The sequence below is a fragment of the Aotus nancymaae genome, unplaced genomic scaffold, assembly GCF_030222135.1.
Source record: "Aotus nancymaae isolate 86718 unplaced genomic scaffold, 86718_ANA_hifiasm-v0.15.2.pri h1tg000131l, whole genome shotgun sequence".
Lineage (NCBI taxonomy): Eukaryota > Metazoa > Chordata > Mammalia > Primates > Aotidae > Aotus > Aotus nancymaae.
Window position 1 is genome coordinate 5,606,290 of NW_026988546.1, and position 16,865 is coordinate 5,623,154.

Below are 16,865 nucleotides of genomic sequence, written 5' to 3' on the forward strand. Positions count from 1 at the left end.
TAAAATGTCCCCCACACCAAATGTGCTTTTTCCCAGAGGCATGTGGAGACGTACAACGTACGTTGTAAGTACACATTCATAGGAGGACACTGCTGGAAATAAATCAAAGGCAAAATTCAGCTGCGATTCAACAAGCTTCCACAAGATGGCAGCAAAACTTTGGAAAGCTACCCTTTTACCAACTTTGCCCAAAACAAATTCTGTGCAGTGGCACATGTGAGAATCCAAACTGAATAGGAGAAAAATTGCAAACCCTAGTACCTGGGGCAGTCAGGATGGAAATGGATTTCCCAGGGAATAGTGCTGGGATGCCAAAGAGCTTGGCATACCACAAAGTAGAAACGTATATACAAGTCAACAAAATGTGATGGGAGCCATAGAAAGACAGCAATTAATCCAGGGGGTGGGCAAGTGTCCAGCAAGGAGGCAGGTAAAGTATTCACAGTAACAAGAAGCCGAGGGGCCAACCAACCCCCAGAGCAGAGCCTCCCAACCTCTGCCATCACAGCATATGCAGAGAACATCACCTGGACGTGGAACTCACTGAAAATACTCATTCCACAATCTATTTATGATGAGAAGTATAGGTTACTATGCATTATGGGAAACAGTAACTACTAAGAATACATACAATCTTTAAAACTCCTTTCAATCTTTTTACATATTTGGGCTGTTTAAACATGACCTTATTTTTACATTCCTATATATATGTAGCCTGTAATTCAAGAATATAAGTGTCCATTGTGTCTCACTTTAAGTACTACACAAGTTAAAATCAGATAAAGGATTTACATTTGGTCATCTGAAACCCCTATCTCAGACTTCTGTTTGAAGGTAGTAGGTAACTTCATTGCTCCAACAGATAGCACCAGCAGGAAAGTGTCTCCTTTATGGCCTTAGGGACCTTCACTACACATTGTACGGTTTTCATTTTCTGTATCATTGTCATTGCCACTGCCAGCTTCCTCACTTTCTAAATGGGATGCCTGTGGAGGGAATAAGCCAGTCCCACCATAAGCATCTTCTCTCTGGTAGAGTTCACATACAGCTGTGAACACAATCTGGCCTTCAGATGCAATTGAGACATTACAGTAATCATCAAAATAATCCCATCCTCCACCATGCTTATTTTGCAAAAGCAGTATAGGGCCTTCCTCTCATCCCTCCATAGTGGTTGAAAACAGCAATCAAATTATAGCAGCGAGGCCTTGCATTTGGATTAGAAATTCCAGTATAGCCAAGTCATTGATAGGTAAATCAACTAAGATATCCAACTTGTTTTTCAAGGATCTATTGTAAGAAAAATCACTTGAGATGCAACAGCTATGGGAGGCAGGGATCATACGTCTGATTTCTTAGTGGCTTCTTGACAATTTGGATAATACCAGGAATCTTTAGCACTTAGTTTTCTTTTGTTGAAAAGGGTCTGATGCAGTCTTTGAATTTCACAGAAGTTTTTTTTTTTTTAAATGAAGTTTATATTCTATGTTTCCATACTTTTCAAAATCTTCCATAGCATTTTAACTCAGGAACCCAATTCTGAGTTAAACTGGAATGTAAACTACCATTTTCTATGCGCCTATTAAACTGGAATATAAACTAAACTACCATTTTTTGTGCGCTGTGAGACACTGACCTTTGCAAATTTCCTCAACACATCATCCATTTTCAGAATCATTATCTCCTCCAGCTAAATCTTTAGAATGACTGTTTTTATTCCTGAGGGAGGCTCTTAATCTTAGCTGGATTAATCATTTAGCCAATCTGCTGCCATTTCACCTGGTGAGCCTTCTTCCCGTATGCAGTTTGGGCCATTCCCATTATTATTTTGGTCCTTAGAGCAGTGTAAGCATCCCTCAGTTTCTTGGGTTCCAGCAGATTCCTTGACATATTGGCACATTCTTAAAAGCAAGAGCTTACAGAGTTATCTTCAGTTTTGTTTCTTAGCATAGCCATAAGAAAAGGCTGACCAAAAAATGAAGAATCAAGATGGTGGGTGTAACCTGAGTGCCATACTTATCTCTGACAACCAGTAGTCACATGCTCTCTTATCTTCACTCCTACTGACGTCACTTTTAAACACATCCCATTCCATAATGTGTGTAAGGTTTTTCTCCACAGCAAATATTCTGTGAAATCTATTATTTTATACAGTCATGTGTCACTTAATGACAGGAATAAGTTTTGAGAAACACATCATTTGGCGATTTTGTCATTGTGCAAGCATCATACAGTGAACTTACAGAAACCTAGATGGTGTACCCTACTACCCAACTAGCCTATAAACTCTATCGTTCCTAGGCTACAAACCCGTACAGCACTTTACTCTACTGTAACACAATGGTATCTGTGTATCTAAACATATCTAAATGTAGAAAATATACTACAAAATAGAGTATAAAAGAACAAAAAAATGGTATACCGGTATAGAGCACTTACTGTGAATGGAGGTTGCAGGGCTGGAAGCTGCTCTGGGCAAGTCAGTAAGTAGTGAGTGAAAATGAAGGCCTAGGAAATTAATGCACACTGCCATAGACTTCATAAACATTTAGACTGTACTGAGTTTATTTTTAAAATATTCTTCTTGATCTTCAATAAATTAACCTTAGCTTACTGTAACTTTTTACTTTATAAACTTTTTAACTTTTTGACTCTTGTTACAACACTTGCCTTAAAACACAAACACACTGTACAGCTGTGCAAAAATATTTTCTTTATATTCTTATAAAATAAACCTTTTTCTATCAAAAAAATCTTTTAAACTTTTTTGTTACTGACCAAGACAAACACATTAGCCTAGGCCTACAGAAGGGTCAGAATCGTCAATATCAGTGTCTTCCACGTCCATATCTTGTCCCAACTGAAGGTCTTCAAGGGCAATGACACACACGGGGCTGCCCTCTCCTGTGATAACAGTGCTTTCTGGAACAGCTCCTGAGGGATCTGCCTGAGGCTGTTTTACAGTTTGTTTTTTAATAAGTAGAAGGAATACATGCTAAAATAATGATAAATAGTATAGTAATTACATAAATCAATAACATTCATTGTCATTGTCCAATATTAGGTGTTGTATGTAATTTTATATGCTAGACTTTTATACAATGGCAGTAGAGTTGTTTACACCAGCATCATCACAAAAACGTGAGTCATATGTTTTGCTACAGTGTTTACAATGGCTAAGACAGAATTTTTCAGTCTCACTGTAATCCTATGGGACCACCATCATATATGCAAGTCTATCCTTGTCCAGAATGTCTCTATCTGGCATACAATGGTATGTATTTATCAGTACCTACCATCTAATCTGCAGATACCCTTAGCAAAGCAGACCATGCTGTGCAAAGATCTTGTATATTTCCAATTGTACTACACAGGTTTGGAAAGCAGATCCATTCTAAGAGATATCCATGATACATCACTTTATCACAGGTGAGACAGGATCAAGTGACAAAAAGGATGTTACCAATATCTTAGCACGCTCCAAACTTTTTAATATTAGTTTTCATACTAATAGTGAAGTAGCTACATGTAATTCCCAATTAGGTTTTCAAAACGATTATCTCTTCAAAACAGATTGTCACCATCAGTGAGAAATTGAACAAGAAAGGGAAAGCAAATGGCATTTTTCTCTACTTGATGAAAAGTCATTATAGAGGATTTGAACGGTTCCAATGCTCGTAATTCTACTTCAAGCATGTGCTCATTCTATTTATCAACCCCTTTTTCACTGACAAATATAATGTTGACAATTTTTTGGCTAATGGGACTAGATTTTGAATCTAATCAACACTTTTTCATATCAAGTATTTCAAAATAACAAAGCTTTCTCTCATTCATACACAGAGATTGCTGTACTAATCTATAATTATGTTTTAGAACTCAAATTATATACTGACTAAACATCACTAGTGAAGCACTTGTGACCTCCTTTTTTTCAAAGTTGAACTTTTGCTTTGAATTCATATTTTGTCAGTACATGTTAATATAATTTTATGTGCTCTTTCAATTATCAAGTAAATTCATTCAGGTTTTTAATGTTTTAAGTGCTTTTTTTTTAAAGCCAATAATTACCCTTAACCAACTGCAGATTGGAATTCTTCAAAAGGTTTCTCCTTTTAACTCAACTTCTTGACAAAATTCATCCTTTAGACAGCAGATGTACTTGGTTATGTATAAGACCTCAGAAGGAAACCTATTCCTTCACAGAAGGTTGAACACAAAGACTGGAGCAGCTCCAATTTAATTAGTCAAATTTTAAGGACATTCTTTAATGTGGATTCAGGCTGGCAGGCAAACCTTTCAGAGGACCTGTCTGTGAATAAAACAGCATATTCCCTGAATCTCAGAGTTCTCGGAAGGAACTCATGATGTGAGGGGTCCTCACAGGTCCACTCAGTATACAAACTTACAGAAAACCTCCAAATTGTCTCATTTGTGTGTGTTCATTGACCATTTTCAATACATCTTTCTCAGCGGTTTGTTATGACGTTTCTTTCCAAGGAAAATCAAGTTCTTTCAGGAAGTTCTGCTCTGAAAGTCCAATGAGTATAATTAACTAAGCAAAACGACCAAAATCTGTAGGTTTATCAATCTGTAGTGAAAACTGTTGATTTCATAAACTTCTGGAATACTCTTTATCTGTGTACCTGATATGGTACCAAATCATCTGTAATATTTCTTTCCTAGCTCCTGTGCTAAATAGTGTTACAATTGCCAAGAGCCCTTAAAGTGAGCCCTCCTGGAAATGGGTGAGGCCTTGGGCCTCAGCTCTGCATTGCTACCTGAGCTGCAGCAGATGCCTTTACAACCAAGTCACAGAAGACATCTGTCTCCTACGTTACCCTGGCAGAGGGTCAGACCTGCTCTACCTGGGTGGGTGTATGCAGCAAGGCACTGATAAGCATGTTTTGTACCCTTGCCTCTTCCACAGGCAAATAATAATAAGAGAAGTTGTTAGGCACACAAATTCACATTTGATGTAATCTCATTATACTTCCTGATTTGTGACTATAAACTTTCATTTCGTAACTAGTATGTCTGTCCCACCAAAGTTATTCATTATGAAAGTATTTGTTAGAATTAAGTCTATTTAAATGAAAAGTACTTAGATAGGAGTCTGCATGGCCTCAGGAAAATGATGTTTTCAAATAGAGGTTTTAGGCTGTCTACACTCGTAAGGCTTTTTTATCATTGTTTTCTTAAGGCTTTTTTAACTGCATCAAAAATTCAGATACGAAACATACATAAAAATTAATGTATCAAATCTTAATGTCCATTGAACTTGATTTAAATTCAGAGTCACACAGTGTAAATATCACAATCATATAAGTTCAAAAAGGTTTGAACAATTGATTTTCTGAAACTATGAAGGACTACAAATGCTTTTAATAAATCAATGTAGGAGAGAGATCCAAGATGGCTGATCACTAGCAGCTTGGGCACCTAGCTCCCAGTGAAAGGGCAGAGAACGAGAGGACGCCACACTTTCAGACGAATATTTATTGCTCACGGACCAAGAGATTCTCAGCGGAGGAGCCCCACGGGTCACCAGGGCGACTCTTGTGACCGGTGTGGCGGTTTAGCTGGCACCTTAGAGCGGCAGTTCTTGGTGCAGAGTCCGGAGATACCCGGGCAGAAAAGCACTATCAATCTTAACACCGCTGTTTTGGCCGGCGCAGTGGATTGCTCAGATTTCGGCGCTGGGAATCAAAAAGTTGGACGTCTGCTCAGAGACCTAGTTAGAAAGTCAGTAATTACAAAGACGACAGAGGGATAAATATATAATGAAGGGAAGAAAGCAGCATAAAAAGGCAGAGAATACTCAAAATCAGAGTGCCTCTCCCTCTATAGGGGATCGCAATTCCTCATCAGTAACGGAACAAGGCTTAATGGAGAACGAGTGTGTTCCAATAACAGAAGCAGGTTTCAAAATGTGGGTGATAAGAAACTTCTGTGAATTAAAAGAACTTGTTCTAACCCAAAGCAAAGAAACTAAGAACGTTGAAAAAAGGTTTGACGAAATGCTAACGAGAATGGACAATTTAGAGAGGAACATAAGTGAATTGATGGAGCTGAAAAACACAACACGAGAACTTCGTGAAGTATGCGCAAGTTTAAACAGTCGAATTGATCAAGCAGAAGAAAGGATATCAGAAGTCGAGGACCAGCTCAGTGAAATGAAACGAGAAGACAAGATTGGAGAAAAAAGGATGAAAAGGAATGAGCAAAGCCTCCAGGAAATATGGGACTATGTGAAAAGACCTAATTTACGTTTGATAGGTGTACCTGAATGTGACGAAGAGAATGAATCCAAGTTGGAAAATACTCTTCAGGATATCATTCAGGAAAACTTTCCCAACCTAGCAAGGCAGGGTAATATTCAACTCCAGGTAATATAGAGAACACCACAAAGATATTCTTCAAGAAGACCAACCCCAAGGCACATAATCGCCAGATTTATTAGGGTTGAAATGAAGGAGAAAATACTAAGGGCAGCCAGAGAGAAAAGTCAGGTTACCCATAAAGGGAAACCTATCAGACTTACAGCAGATCTCTCAGCAGAAACCCTACAAGCTAGAAAAGAGTGGGGACCAATATTTAACATCCTTAAAGAAAAGAACTTTCAACCCAGAATTTCATATCCAGCCAAACTAAGCTTTATGAGCGAAGGAAAAATTAAATCTTTTGCGAACAAACAAGTACTTAGAGACTTCACCACCACCAGGCCTGCTTTACAAGAGCTTCTGAAAGAAGCACTATACATATAAAGGAACAACCAATATCAGCCTTTCCAAAAATATATCAAAAAGCAAGAACATTAACACAATGAAAAATTTACATCAACTAATGGGCAAAACAGCCAGCTAGCATCAAATACCAGTATTAAACTTATATATATTCTAATTGGATAAAAAGCCAAAACCCATCGGTATGCTGCATCCAGACTCATCTTACATGCAACAATACACAGACTCAAAGAGAAGGAGGAAGATTTCCCAACCAAACAGAGAGTAAAAATAAACAAATAAACAAAAAACAGGAGATGCAATTCTCGCCTCTGATAAAGTAGACTTTAAAGCAACAAAGATCAAAAGAGGCAAAGAAGGACATTACATAATGGCAAAAGTATTAATGTAACAAGAAGAGCTAACGATTCTATAGATTAACGAGACAGAAAATTAACAAGGACATCCAGGACTTGAACTCAGACCGGGAACAAGTAAACTTAATAAACATTTATAGAACTCTCCACTTCAAATACACAAAACATACATTACCACCTCACACCTATTCCAAAAGTGACTACATAATTGGAAGTAAATCACTCCTCAGTAATCACATAGCATTTCATAGGTTTAAATGAAATATTGGTTGGCTGTTTGTTTATTATTTTCTTCCCTTATTTTTACCTGACTACATCATTAAGTATAATTATCGGTACAAAAGAGATTTTCAAAACTCATTACTAAATTGCATTCTAGCCTGGGCAAGAAAGCAATACTCCCATTCTCTCTCCCTCTTTCTCTTCCTTTTTCCTCCTCTTCATTCTTTTTTTTCTTTCTTTAAAATAAATAAATAAATAAATAAATAAATGTAATTAAAATGTCTTTTAGAAATAAAGTTGTTTAGAAACAAATAGTAATTCATTAGAAAGTTAGATGAAGAATCAAAAATCAATCTTAGATGATAATTCAAAAGCTAATTATAAATTTTAAAATATATCATGGTGAAAATCTATCTGTATTAATCTATGCAACTTTTCTATAAATCTAAAATTATTCCAAAATAATGTTTATTTTAAAACCAAGATAAAATAATTGAGTAAAATAAAAACAATCATGTTCTATTTAAGAATGCCAGATATAATGACAACTATGTAAAGATGATGATGATGATTATATGATGAAGATAAACAATTATTCATGCCTTCTACATTAATAGGAAAACATTTATGAAAAATAAGGATAAATTAAAACAATTTATATTGACATAAAGGGCAGAAAACTTCAGTGATGCTAAATAATTTGCATTTATGATCAGTTGACAGAGAAACAAAAAATAAATCATCAAATGAACAATTTGCACTAAAGTCATAATAGTGCAAATTGTCAATGGGAAAGTCAAGGAGGGACTGTGTGGCCAGTACAGAATGCTCACTGGGGACAGCGTGCCTGAGGTTCAGTAATGGCTGCATCCAGTAAGTAGACCCAGAAAGCCCACAAGTAATGTCCAGGTGCATCTTCAGCGTTTGTACAGTAGCCCCCACAGCACCCAAAGTGTTAAACTGCATGCTGCTGAGTAACATTTTGAAATCTTGTGCTGTCCCACTCCGTCCCAGGCCAGATGTGAAGCCTCCCTTTGTCCAGTATCTCCACAACGTCTACACTATCTGCCTGTTAGTCACTCATTAGCCATCTTGGTGATCAGATTGAAAAAACCTAGTGTATATAGGGTTTCAGGCATCCACGGGGGGGGTTGGGAGGTTCTTGGAACATATGCCCAGTGGATGAAGGGGAATGTGTATGTGCATTAATAGTTGTAAAAGCCACCAAGATATCATGGCCCTAGAAGCCCCCTCAGTGCCCACCAGCCTCCTCAGGCACCATCCAACACCAGAACCACAACCACAGCACTGGCAGAGGGTGGGGGACCCTCTGGGATTTCTGATTCATCTCTATTAGTTTTGAAGATCCTAGCAACACCTTTTAGGCTTCTTGGTCTTGTTCCTGTCAACGTCAAGTCTGACCTCACAATTTCCAAGTGGCTTCCTTTTCCTGGTTACTAGTGCTGACATTTGAAGCAAGCATGGTCTGACGCACTAGAAACATGCAATGGTTCTTCAGATTCAGTGGCCTAAAATAACTCTCTATTAAGGTAACCAGCATCTGGCTCCCACATACATTCCACAGGCCAGCAGTTTTCAAGGTGTCCTCAGACCCAGGGTGTCGGAAACCAGGGCAGGGGCCCAGGAACCTGGTTTAACAAGCCCTCCAGGAGATTCTGGTGCTCACTCCAGTTTGGGAGCTCCTGCCAGAGCCTTGAAGCACAGAACTTAAAACCTGTGACCTGAAACCCCAAGCTAGAAACGCCTGTTGGCTCAAGTGTAAGTGAACTTGAAACAGAGAAGAGCTTCAGGGTCACGCACAAAGCTGTTCTTGTGTTTAAGCAGAGCACAGTCTGATTTTGCTACTTGGACTTTCTTACCTGGAGGGATATGAAGCCTGTATAATAGTTTAATTTTCTCATTCATTTCTCCATTATACATAATATCTGCAAAAATTTTAAAAAGAGAAAATGAGTTGATGCCAATGCTTAAAGTCCATATGTCAGGACACAAACTCACTGTGGAGAGAACACTCGGGAAGGTCAATACCTGCCACCCCCAACTCTCCTGCCCCAGACACATGCCATGGTAGCAACGGAAGTGTTAAAGGCAGGGCTGGTAACTGTGTGAGCTCCAAGGAACTCTGTGAATGTTGTCTGGCCCTATACCTTCCAAAACATTTTAATTTTACATACAAAAGTTAGGAACATGGCTCCCATTAAGCCACCACCATATTGTGGGTGCCAAGGAAAGCAAGGTGAACAGCCTCGTATGTTGAGAGTGCAGCCCCTCTCCAACCCCCCTTCAGAAAGTAGTTCCTGAGAGGAGCCTGCCGAGTGATATTTCAAAATTGTAAGTTCATGTCGGGCCAGTTGCAAAAGTGTTTCGCCATGTGCATTTGCCTGCTCCAAAGATCCACTGTCTTTTGTTCACAGACCCACACCCCAAAGCAACTCACTGTGAAATCCCACAGAAGCATACCAAGGCAGCTCACGAACGCTTTGAATTCGATGAGTTGGTCCATGTTGTCATCCAAGAGCCTGAACGTCCTTTCAGCAAGGATCTCCGTGTGGGCCCCGCAGGTCCAGGGTGAGACTAGCTGAAACAGGTGTGTAAACTGCCGGGCGTCTATGCGGTACTGCTCGGCATAGGGCCGGCTGGGGTCGTGGCGTGGGGCCACAGGCCTGGGCTGCTCCCAGTAACAGCTCATCATGTGTTCTCTCTTCAAACAAGAGGGGAAAGGGAGCTCTTACTGCTTACTGAATAAGCCATGTTGTAACACAAACAAAATATTAAATTACTCACAATCTCACCACTCTAACTGGATACGTAAAGGGTTTCCTTGTTACCCTGATGTCCTTGCCCACGTGAATATGTAATTTTGATGTTGGTTTCTTTTTGTTTTTGAGATGGAGTTTCGCTCCTACTGCCCAGGCTGGAGTGCAATGGCATGATCTCAGCTCACCGCAACCTCCACCTCCAGAGTTCAAGCAATTCTCCTCCTTCAGCCTCCTGAGGAGCTGGGATTACAGGCATGCGCCACCACACCTGAATAATTTTGTATTTTTAGTAGAGACAAGTTTTCTCCATGTTGGTCAGGCTGGTCTCAAACTCCCGACCTCAGGTGAACTGCCCACTTTAGCCCCCCAAAGTGCTGGGATGAGCCACCGTGCACCCAGCCTGGTTTCTTTTTTTTAATCAAGGGTTTTTTTTCTCATTGTGGTAAAATACACATAACGTAAAATGTATCATTTTAACTATTTTTAAATGTACAGTTCAGTTGACATTGTTTTCATTATAGAAGACACACAATTTTTATTCTGATATTTTAACTTAAAATTGTATTTTTTTGGCTGGGCATGGTGGCTCACACCTGTAATACTAGCACTTTGGGAGGCTGAGGTGGGTGGATCACCTGAGCTCAGGAGTTGGTGACCAGCCTGGGCAACACAGTAAAACCTTGTCTCTACTAAAAAATACAAAAAATTAGCCGGGTATGGCAGCGTGTGCCTGTAAATCCCAGCTACTCAGGAGGCTGAGGCACAAGAATCACTTGAACTCAGGAGACAGAGGTTGCAGTGAGCCGAGATCACGCCATTGCACTCCACGCTGGGCAACAGAGCAATTTTTTTTTTTTTTTGAGACAGAGTCTCGCTCTGTCACCCAGGCTGGAGCGCAGTGGTGTCATCTCGGCTCACTGCAACCTCCACCTCCCGGGTTCAAGTGATTCTCATGCTTCAGCCTCCCAAATATCTAGGATTACAGGCACCTGCCACCACACCTGGCTAACTGTTTATATTTTTAGTAGAGTCGAGGGTTTCACTGTGTTGGCCAGGCTGGTCTCAAACTCCTGACCTCAGGTAAGCCACCTGCCTCGGCCTCCCAAAGTGCTGGGATTACAGGCATGAGCCACCACGACTGGCCCAAAATCATATTATTTGAAAATCAAAAAGGACTTGCCAGATCTGTAGGATACAGAAGGAACTAATAACCCTGGCTATCTGTGGGGAGGGCCCCAGAGGTGGAAGTTAGACTTTTTATTGCATATTTTTGTTACTTTCTGAATTTTGAACCACATGAGTATATTAACAATATTTTTAAATAAGGTTTTTTTAAAAAGGTAAGTTGAAGCCTTGGAAATAGACTGAAAATGAATATAATCAAAACAGGCCCTATCACTGAGGACCAGGTGAGCCACCCATCACTTCCACCACTACATGACTACATCATCTCTCCGGACATCCCAGTTTACAGAAGTCTGAACTGGTTCCAAATAACTGCAGGGTTCTTGACCATTTGTCCACAGGATGGGACAGAAACAGGGACAGGTGCTGTAGTCTGCAAGCTCATATCCTCAAATAGACACCAATATGCCACTTATAATTTTACTGTCATATTCACTGTAGCCATGTTATTTAAATAGTCATTACAGAATCATGAAAATTACCACAGGAAATTTTAAGTGTGAAGTAAAGGTCTCATAAATTTCTGTTCCTTAAAACCCAAGGCAACCATGAATTTCTAAGTAAATTCATATAGACTATCACGTCAACCGCCCATAAAATGCAGAAGAAAATGGTTGTAATGCATAGGCCAAGGACGAATACTAGTTTACTAGAACCCCACAGAAAATATAATCCCACTATAAAATAGGCAAAGGATATAGGTGATTCAAAAGAGTAGACAACTAGCCATAAAAATGAAATGGCACTCAACCTCATTAAGGAGTAAACAAGATTAAGTTAAAATGAAATGCCATTTTCTACCAGACTAGCAAAATTTTAAAAGTCCCATGATGTTAAATACTGGGTGGGTGTGGAGTGTGGGGAACTGAGTACTCTTAGACAATATCAGTGGGATTGTAATTTATTTTTTTTTTTTGAGACAGAGCTTCACTCTTGTTGTTTGGGCTGGAGGGCAGTGGCGTGATCTTGGCTCACTGCAACCTCTGCCTCCCAGGTTCAAGCGATTCTCCTCCCTCAGCCTTCCAAGTAGCTGGGATTACAGGCATGTGCCACCATGCCCAGCTAATTTTTGTATTTTTAGTAGACGGGGTTCTGCCATGTTGGCTAGGCTACTCTCAAACTCCTGACCTCAAGTGATCCACCTGCACGGGCCTCCCAAAGTGCTGGGATTACAGGCGTGAGCCACTGCGCCCAGCCAGAACTGTAATTTTAAAAAATAAAAAATGCTTTAGCAGTATTGACTAAAGTTGGGTATATACATGCCCCATGACCCAACAGTTCCACCTCAAGGAACCCATTCTACAGAATCAGCAGGATGTACAAGTCCTTGGTGTCAAGCAGCAACAACTGGAAGCAACACAAATGTCATTCAAGAGGTGAATGATTAAACATATCAGAGTTCCGCCCCACAAGGAAACTGCAATCACTAAAAAATTATGAGAAAAGATCTATAGATTCTCATCTAGAACAACATTCATGATATATGGTCAACTGAAAAAAGAAAACTGCAGGTCATTAGGTATAGCATAGTCTCACTTCTATGTGGGAAAGAAAAGTGAGCGTGTGTGTATGTATTGTAGGCATCTGTGGATTTATAGGCAGATACAAGGGAGAAAATTCCAGAGAGATATGCAACATACTGTTAACTGTAATTATCTGTACAAGGGAAGGTAATAGGGGCACAGGATAGGGCCCTTTCCTTTCTTTTTAAAAAAAGAAATATATTTATTTATTTATTTTTATTTTTTGAGATGGAGTTTCACTGTCACCCGGGCTGGAATGCAGTGCCCGTGATCTCGGCTAACTGCAACCTCCACCTCCCATGTTCAAGTGATTCTCCCACCTCAAACTCCCAAGTAGCTGTGACTACCGGCATGCACCACCATGCCTGGCTAATTTTTGTATTTTTAGTAGAGACAGGGTTTCACCACATTAGCCAGGCTGGTCTTGAACTACTCACCTCAAGTGACCCGCCCACCCTGGCCTCCCAAAGTGCTGGGATTACAGGTGTGAGCTACCATGTCCGGCCACGAACCTGAATTTATGTGATTTAAAGAATGGCTTTAAACTAACAATAAAATAAATTTCCTCAAGTACCAACCAACATTTTCATCCTTCATAGGAAGGACAGAAACAAGAAACTTGCATGGTCAGCTCTGAAGGCCTTCTTTCATCTTTTCCCATGAAACATGAATGATGTGGTGGGTGCTTAATGAAATTTGTTTTTATTGTGAATTTAAAGTCATCATTTAAATTACATAAATTCAGACATACTGCAGTTCCTACTCTCTGAACTTGAGAACAATTAGCCCTAAGTAAATAAAAGTCTTTTTAAGGTAAAAAGCATGACCAAAAACTCACGTAATTTGTTTGCCTACTTTTATGTTCCTAGTATTCCCTGTTTTCCTTCCTTGAAAGCCAAAATGAGGCTGGGGTTGGGATACCAAGTAACCTTTGACTTCGTATTTTGCCTTCACACAACAAAGGAAACAATAAAACTTGCAAACATGATGTTTACGGGAGAAAGGGCCTGCTAATTCTCCCCACCCATCCTGCTCATTAGGAATGAGGAGTGCAGGAACCTACTAACCCAACAACCCATGTCAGTGACTGCAGGGAAAGGCCTGCTCCACAGCTTCTGAAGCACGGACTGTGCAGACTGTCATTTCAATCATACCGGGAACCTGAACTCAGGAGGGAAAGGGGCTTGGAGACCCTACCAGGACGAGCTGGGGCGGCCACGCTCCCTTCTCTGCGGGCTTGCTTTCTGCAACTGCGCTTCCTCCCCTTCTCTGCCAGGGTAGCAAGAGTCAACCAAAGTGCCTGCCTCTCTCCCTCATTTCCATTCACTATCTCAAGCAAGAAAACTCTAGTAACATGCCTGAAGATGTTCTTTGCAGGATGATTCCAGGTAAATATCCAAATATTAGAAATCTAGTTTACTATATCAAGTATTAGCTATATGACAGATTATAGAGTTATTAAAAATGATTAAGACTGTATGGCAACATGGAAGAATGTTAATAACGGCATCAAGGAAAAACGGAACACAAACTTGCATGCATACCTGCCACACAAATATGAAAATACGCATGCATGTATTGTGGAGTGGGATCACAAGTAATTAAAAAGTATATCAGGTGATAATTTCAATAAGGGTTGCTGTTTCATCTGCAGAATAAGGACCCAGAGCCCGCACTCACTAGAGCAGCAGAGAGCAGAGCAGAGTAGATCACGGCACCAAAGCCCTCCCAGCAGAGTGCAGCAGCTTCAGTGGGAGGCCAGGCCTGCTGGGCTACCCAAGAAACACCCAGGCTCCCTCCTCCCATGTTCCAGGTGGGGAGAGAGGTTTCTGGGTAGAAGCGAGTAGGCAAGGCTAAGACAGCTTCAAGGTGGGTAGCTCCGGCCTCTGCTCCACAGAGCCTGCAGGCTGCTGCATGCTGGCCCCTAGGTAGGCTGGGCACCATGGCTCAGGCCAGCTCAGGGCCTAGAACCCCTCATCTTCCCAGAGCTGCGTACCTTGAATAAGTCATAGAGCTCCTCCAGGTCCTCAGGAAGAATTGAGACTTCCGGGATAACGACTCGAAGCTTGAGGAAAGAATACACAGCAATGGCATGAAATCTATGCCTGTACCCCTGGGGGTCAGGGCAGGAGGGGACTCTTCCTCCTGAAGGAGACTCAAGGGGCCCATGTACCAGCTTCCCTCCTGCAAAGGCTCTTTTTTGACATAAAGATTACTTCCAGGTATCTTTCCTAGGTGTTTCATCCTCAGCCTCTTTCCAGTTCACATATCAGTGCCTAAGGACAAACCTACTAAGCTCTGGCCGGGTGTGGTGACTCACACCTCTAATCCCAGCACTTTGGGAGGCCGAGGAGGACAGATCACCTGAGGTGGGGCATTTGAGACCAGCCTGACCAACATGGAGAATCCCTGTCTCTACTAAAAATACAAAATTAGCTGGTCATGGTGGCCCATGCCTGTAATCCCAGCTACTTGGGAAGCTGAGGGAGGAGAATTGCTTGAACCCGGGAGGTGGAGGTTGCAGTGGGCTGAGATCACACCATTGCACTCCAGCCTAGGCAACAAGAGCAAAATTCCATCTCAAAAAAACAAAACAAAACAAAACAAAAAACCTACTGAGCTCTGATGGAAGCCAGGAAGCTAGCAGAGAGACAGCGTGGGCAGGAGAAGCCTCTGAGCACCAGCTAATGCCCCTGCAGGTCCCCATGCTAGGCACCATAGACCCCAACCTCATTTAACTATGTGGCAGGCACTGTTATCCCCACTTTACACGGGGGAAACAGGCTGTCAGTAGTGAGTACACTCACCACCTGGCTCCGAAGCCCACACTGTTTCTACACTACTTTGCCCCATTAAGTCGTTCAAGTAATGCAAAAAATAATAATACATTTTTAAAAGCTGGCATTGTTATAACATGACCGAAAAGGACATGCACTCCCAGGCTAGCTCCCCAAAACCATGAGCACTGGCCTGAGGCAGCCGCTACCCACCACGTTCTGCTTTGTGGTGTCCTCGTGGCCTTGGAGGACCCTGATCCTGTGCTTGTAGCGCAGGTGCTCAATCTGCTCCACAGACTGGTCTCCAAATTTCTGCAGGGAAACAAGGGGCCACTTGCTTAGTCCCCTGCTCATCCAAAGTGTGGAAACAGGAGGTGGCCCAGGAACCTCCCTCCACATCCATCTCCCAGTCATGTAAAATGGATGTGGAGGGATTGGGGGCTGCAATGGGGCATGGGGCAGGGGTTCCCGTTACCTCATAGGAATCCCGGATCAGGTCCGCAATGTCAGTCACAGGGTAGGGCTCCTGGTCATCGGAGAAAAAGGTATGGTGGCTGCCAACTGGGGGCCCTGGGCTGTCCTCGTTCTTAATGTGATCTAGAAACCTGAACACACCGCCCCATCAATGCCACAGTCCATCCTCATTTGGGTACCATACAACATGTGCTGCTGTCACAGTGTCAGACACGCCAGGGCACTTCCAAACACCAACACTGGGGAGGAGGGCAAGGCTGCAGCTGCTCCGCTCATTTTTGAGAAGTGAGGGGCAGCTTGGCTTGTGGACCAGGCTCCATGGATGGCTCTCTGGGCCTGAAACTCTCCAGTGAAGTAAGCCCAACATTCTGTGCATACATGCAAGGTTAAGCTTCCATCATGCTCTGAAAGAGAACCCCCTCTTTCAATGTCATCTGGCTTGCCCTTGGCGCCTAGAAAGCCTAGCTCTAGCGCTCACCCTAGTGGACCTTTTCCCTCACTGCTGCTCACCAGCCTTACACAGAAAATGTCTGCAAGCCTCCAGCTGGCTGCCTTACGCCCATGATGCCCAGAGTCTCCTAAGCCCTGTTCAAGGCCACTGTGAGTCCATCTAAATGCAAGACATTTAATCTTCTTAAAGAAAAGCATTTATGGCCCTGCTCTTCCTGGACCCTCTCACTATGGAAGGAGTGAGGGACAACGGCACCCTCCACCCCATGCCTGGGACAGTGCCACATGGTGAACTGACTTGGAAAGGCACAGAGTGTCAAGAAGCAGAGTGGAACAGAAAACCTCCACGGGG

General features: G+C 41.8%; 1 protein-coding gene across 5 annotated transcripts in view; it reads right to left on the minus strand.

Moving 5' to 3' along the window:
• TBC1D8 (TBC1 domain family member 8) overlaps positions 1–16,865 on the minus strand; it is a 136,668-nt gene that overhangs the window by 3,547 nt on the left and 116,256 nt on the right. For all 5 annotated transcript variants that reach the window (XM_012477649.3, XM_012477648.3, XM_064371354.1 and 2 more), the window contains 5 exons: positions 16,065–16,194; positions 15,803–15,901; positions 14,809–14,877; positions 9,806–10,046; positions 9,205–9,270 (listed from right to left, as the gene is read on the minus strand). In XM_012477649.3, coding sequence (XP_012333072.1) covers positions 9,205–9,270; positions 9,806–10,046; positions 14,809–14,877; positions 15,803–15,901; positions 16,065–16,194 — 605 coding nt within the window. The remainder of the gene's footprint in view (positions 1–9,204; positions 9,271–9,805; positions 10,047–14,808; positions 14,878–15,802; positions 15,902–16,064; positions 16,195–16,865) is intronic.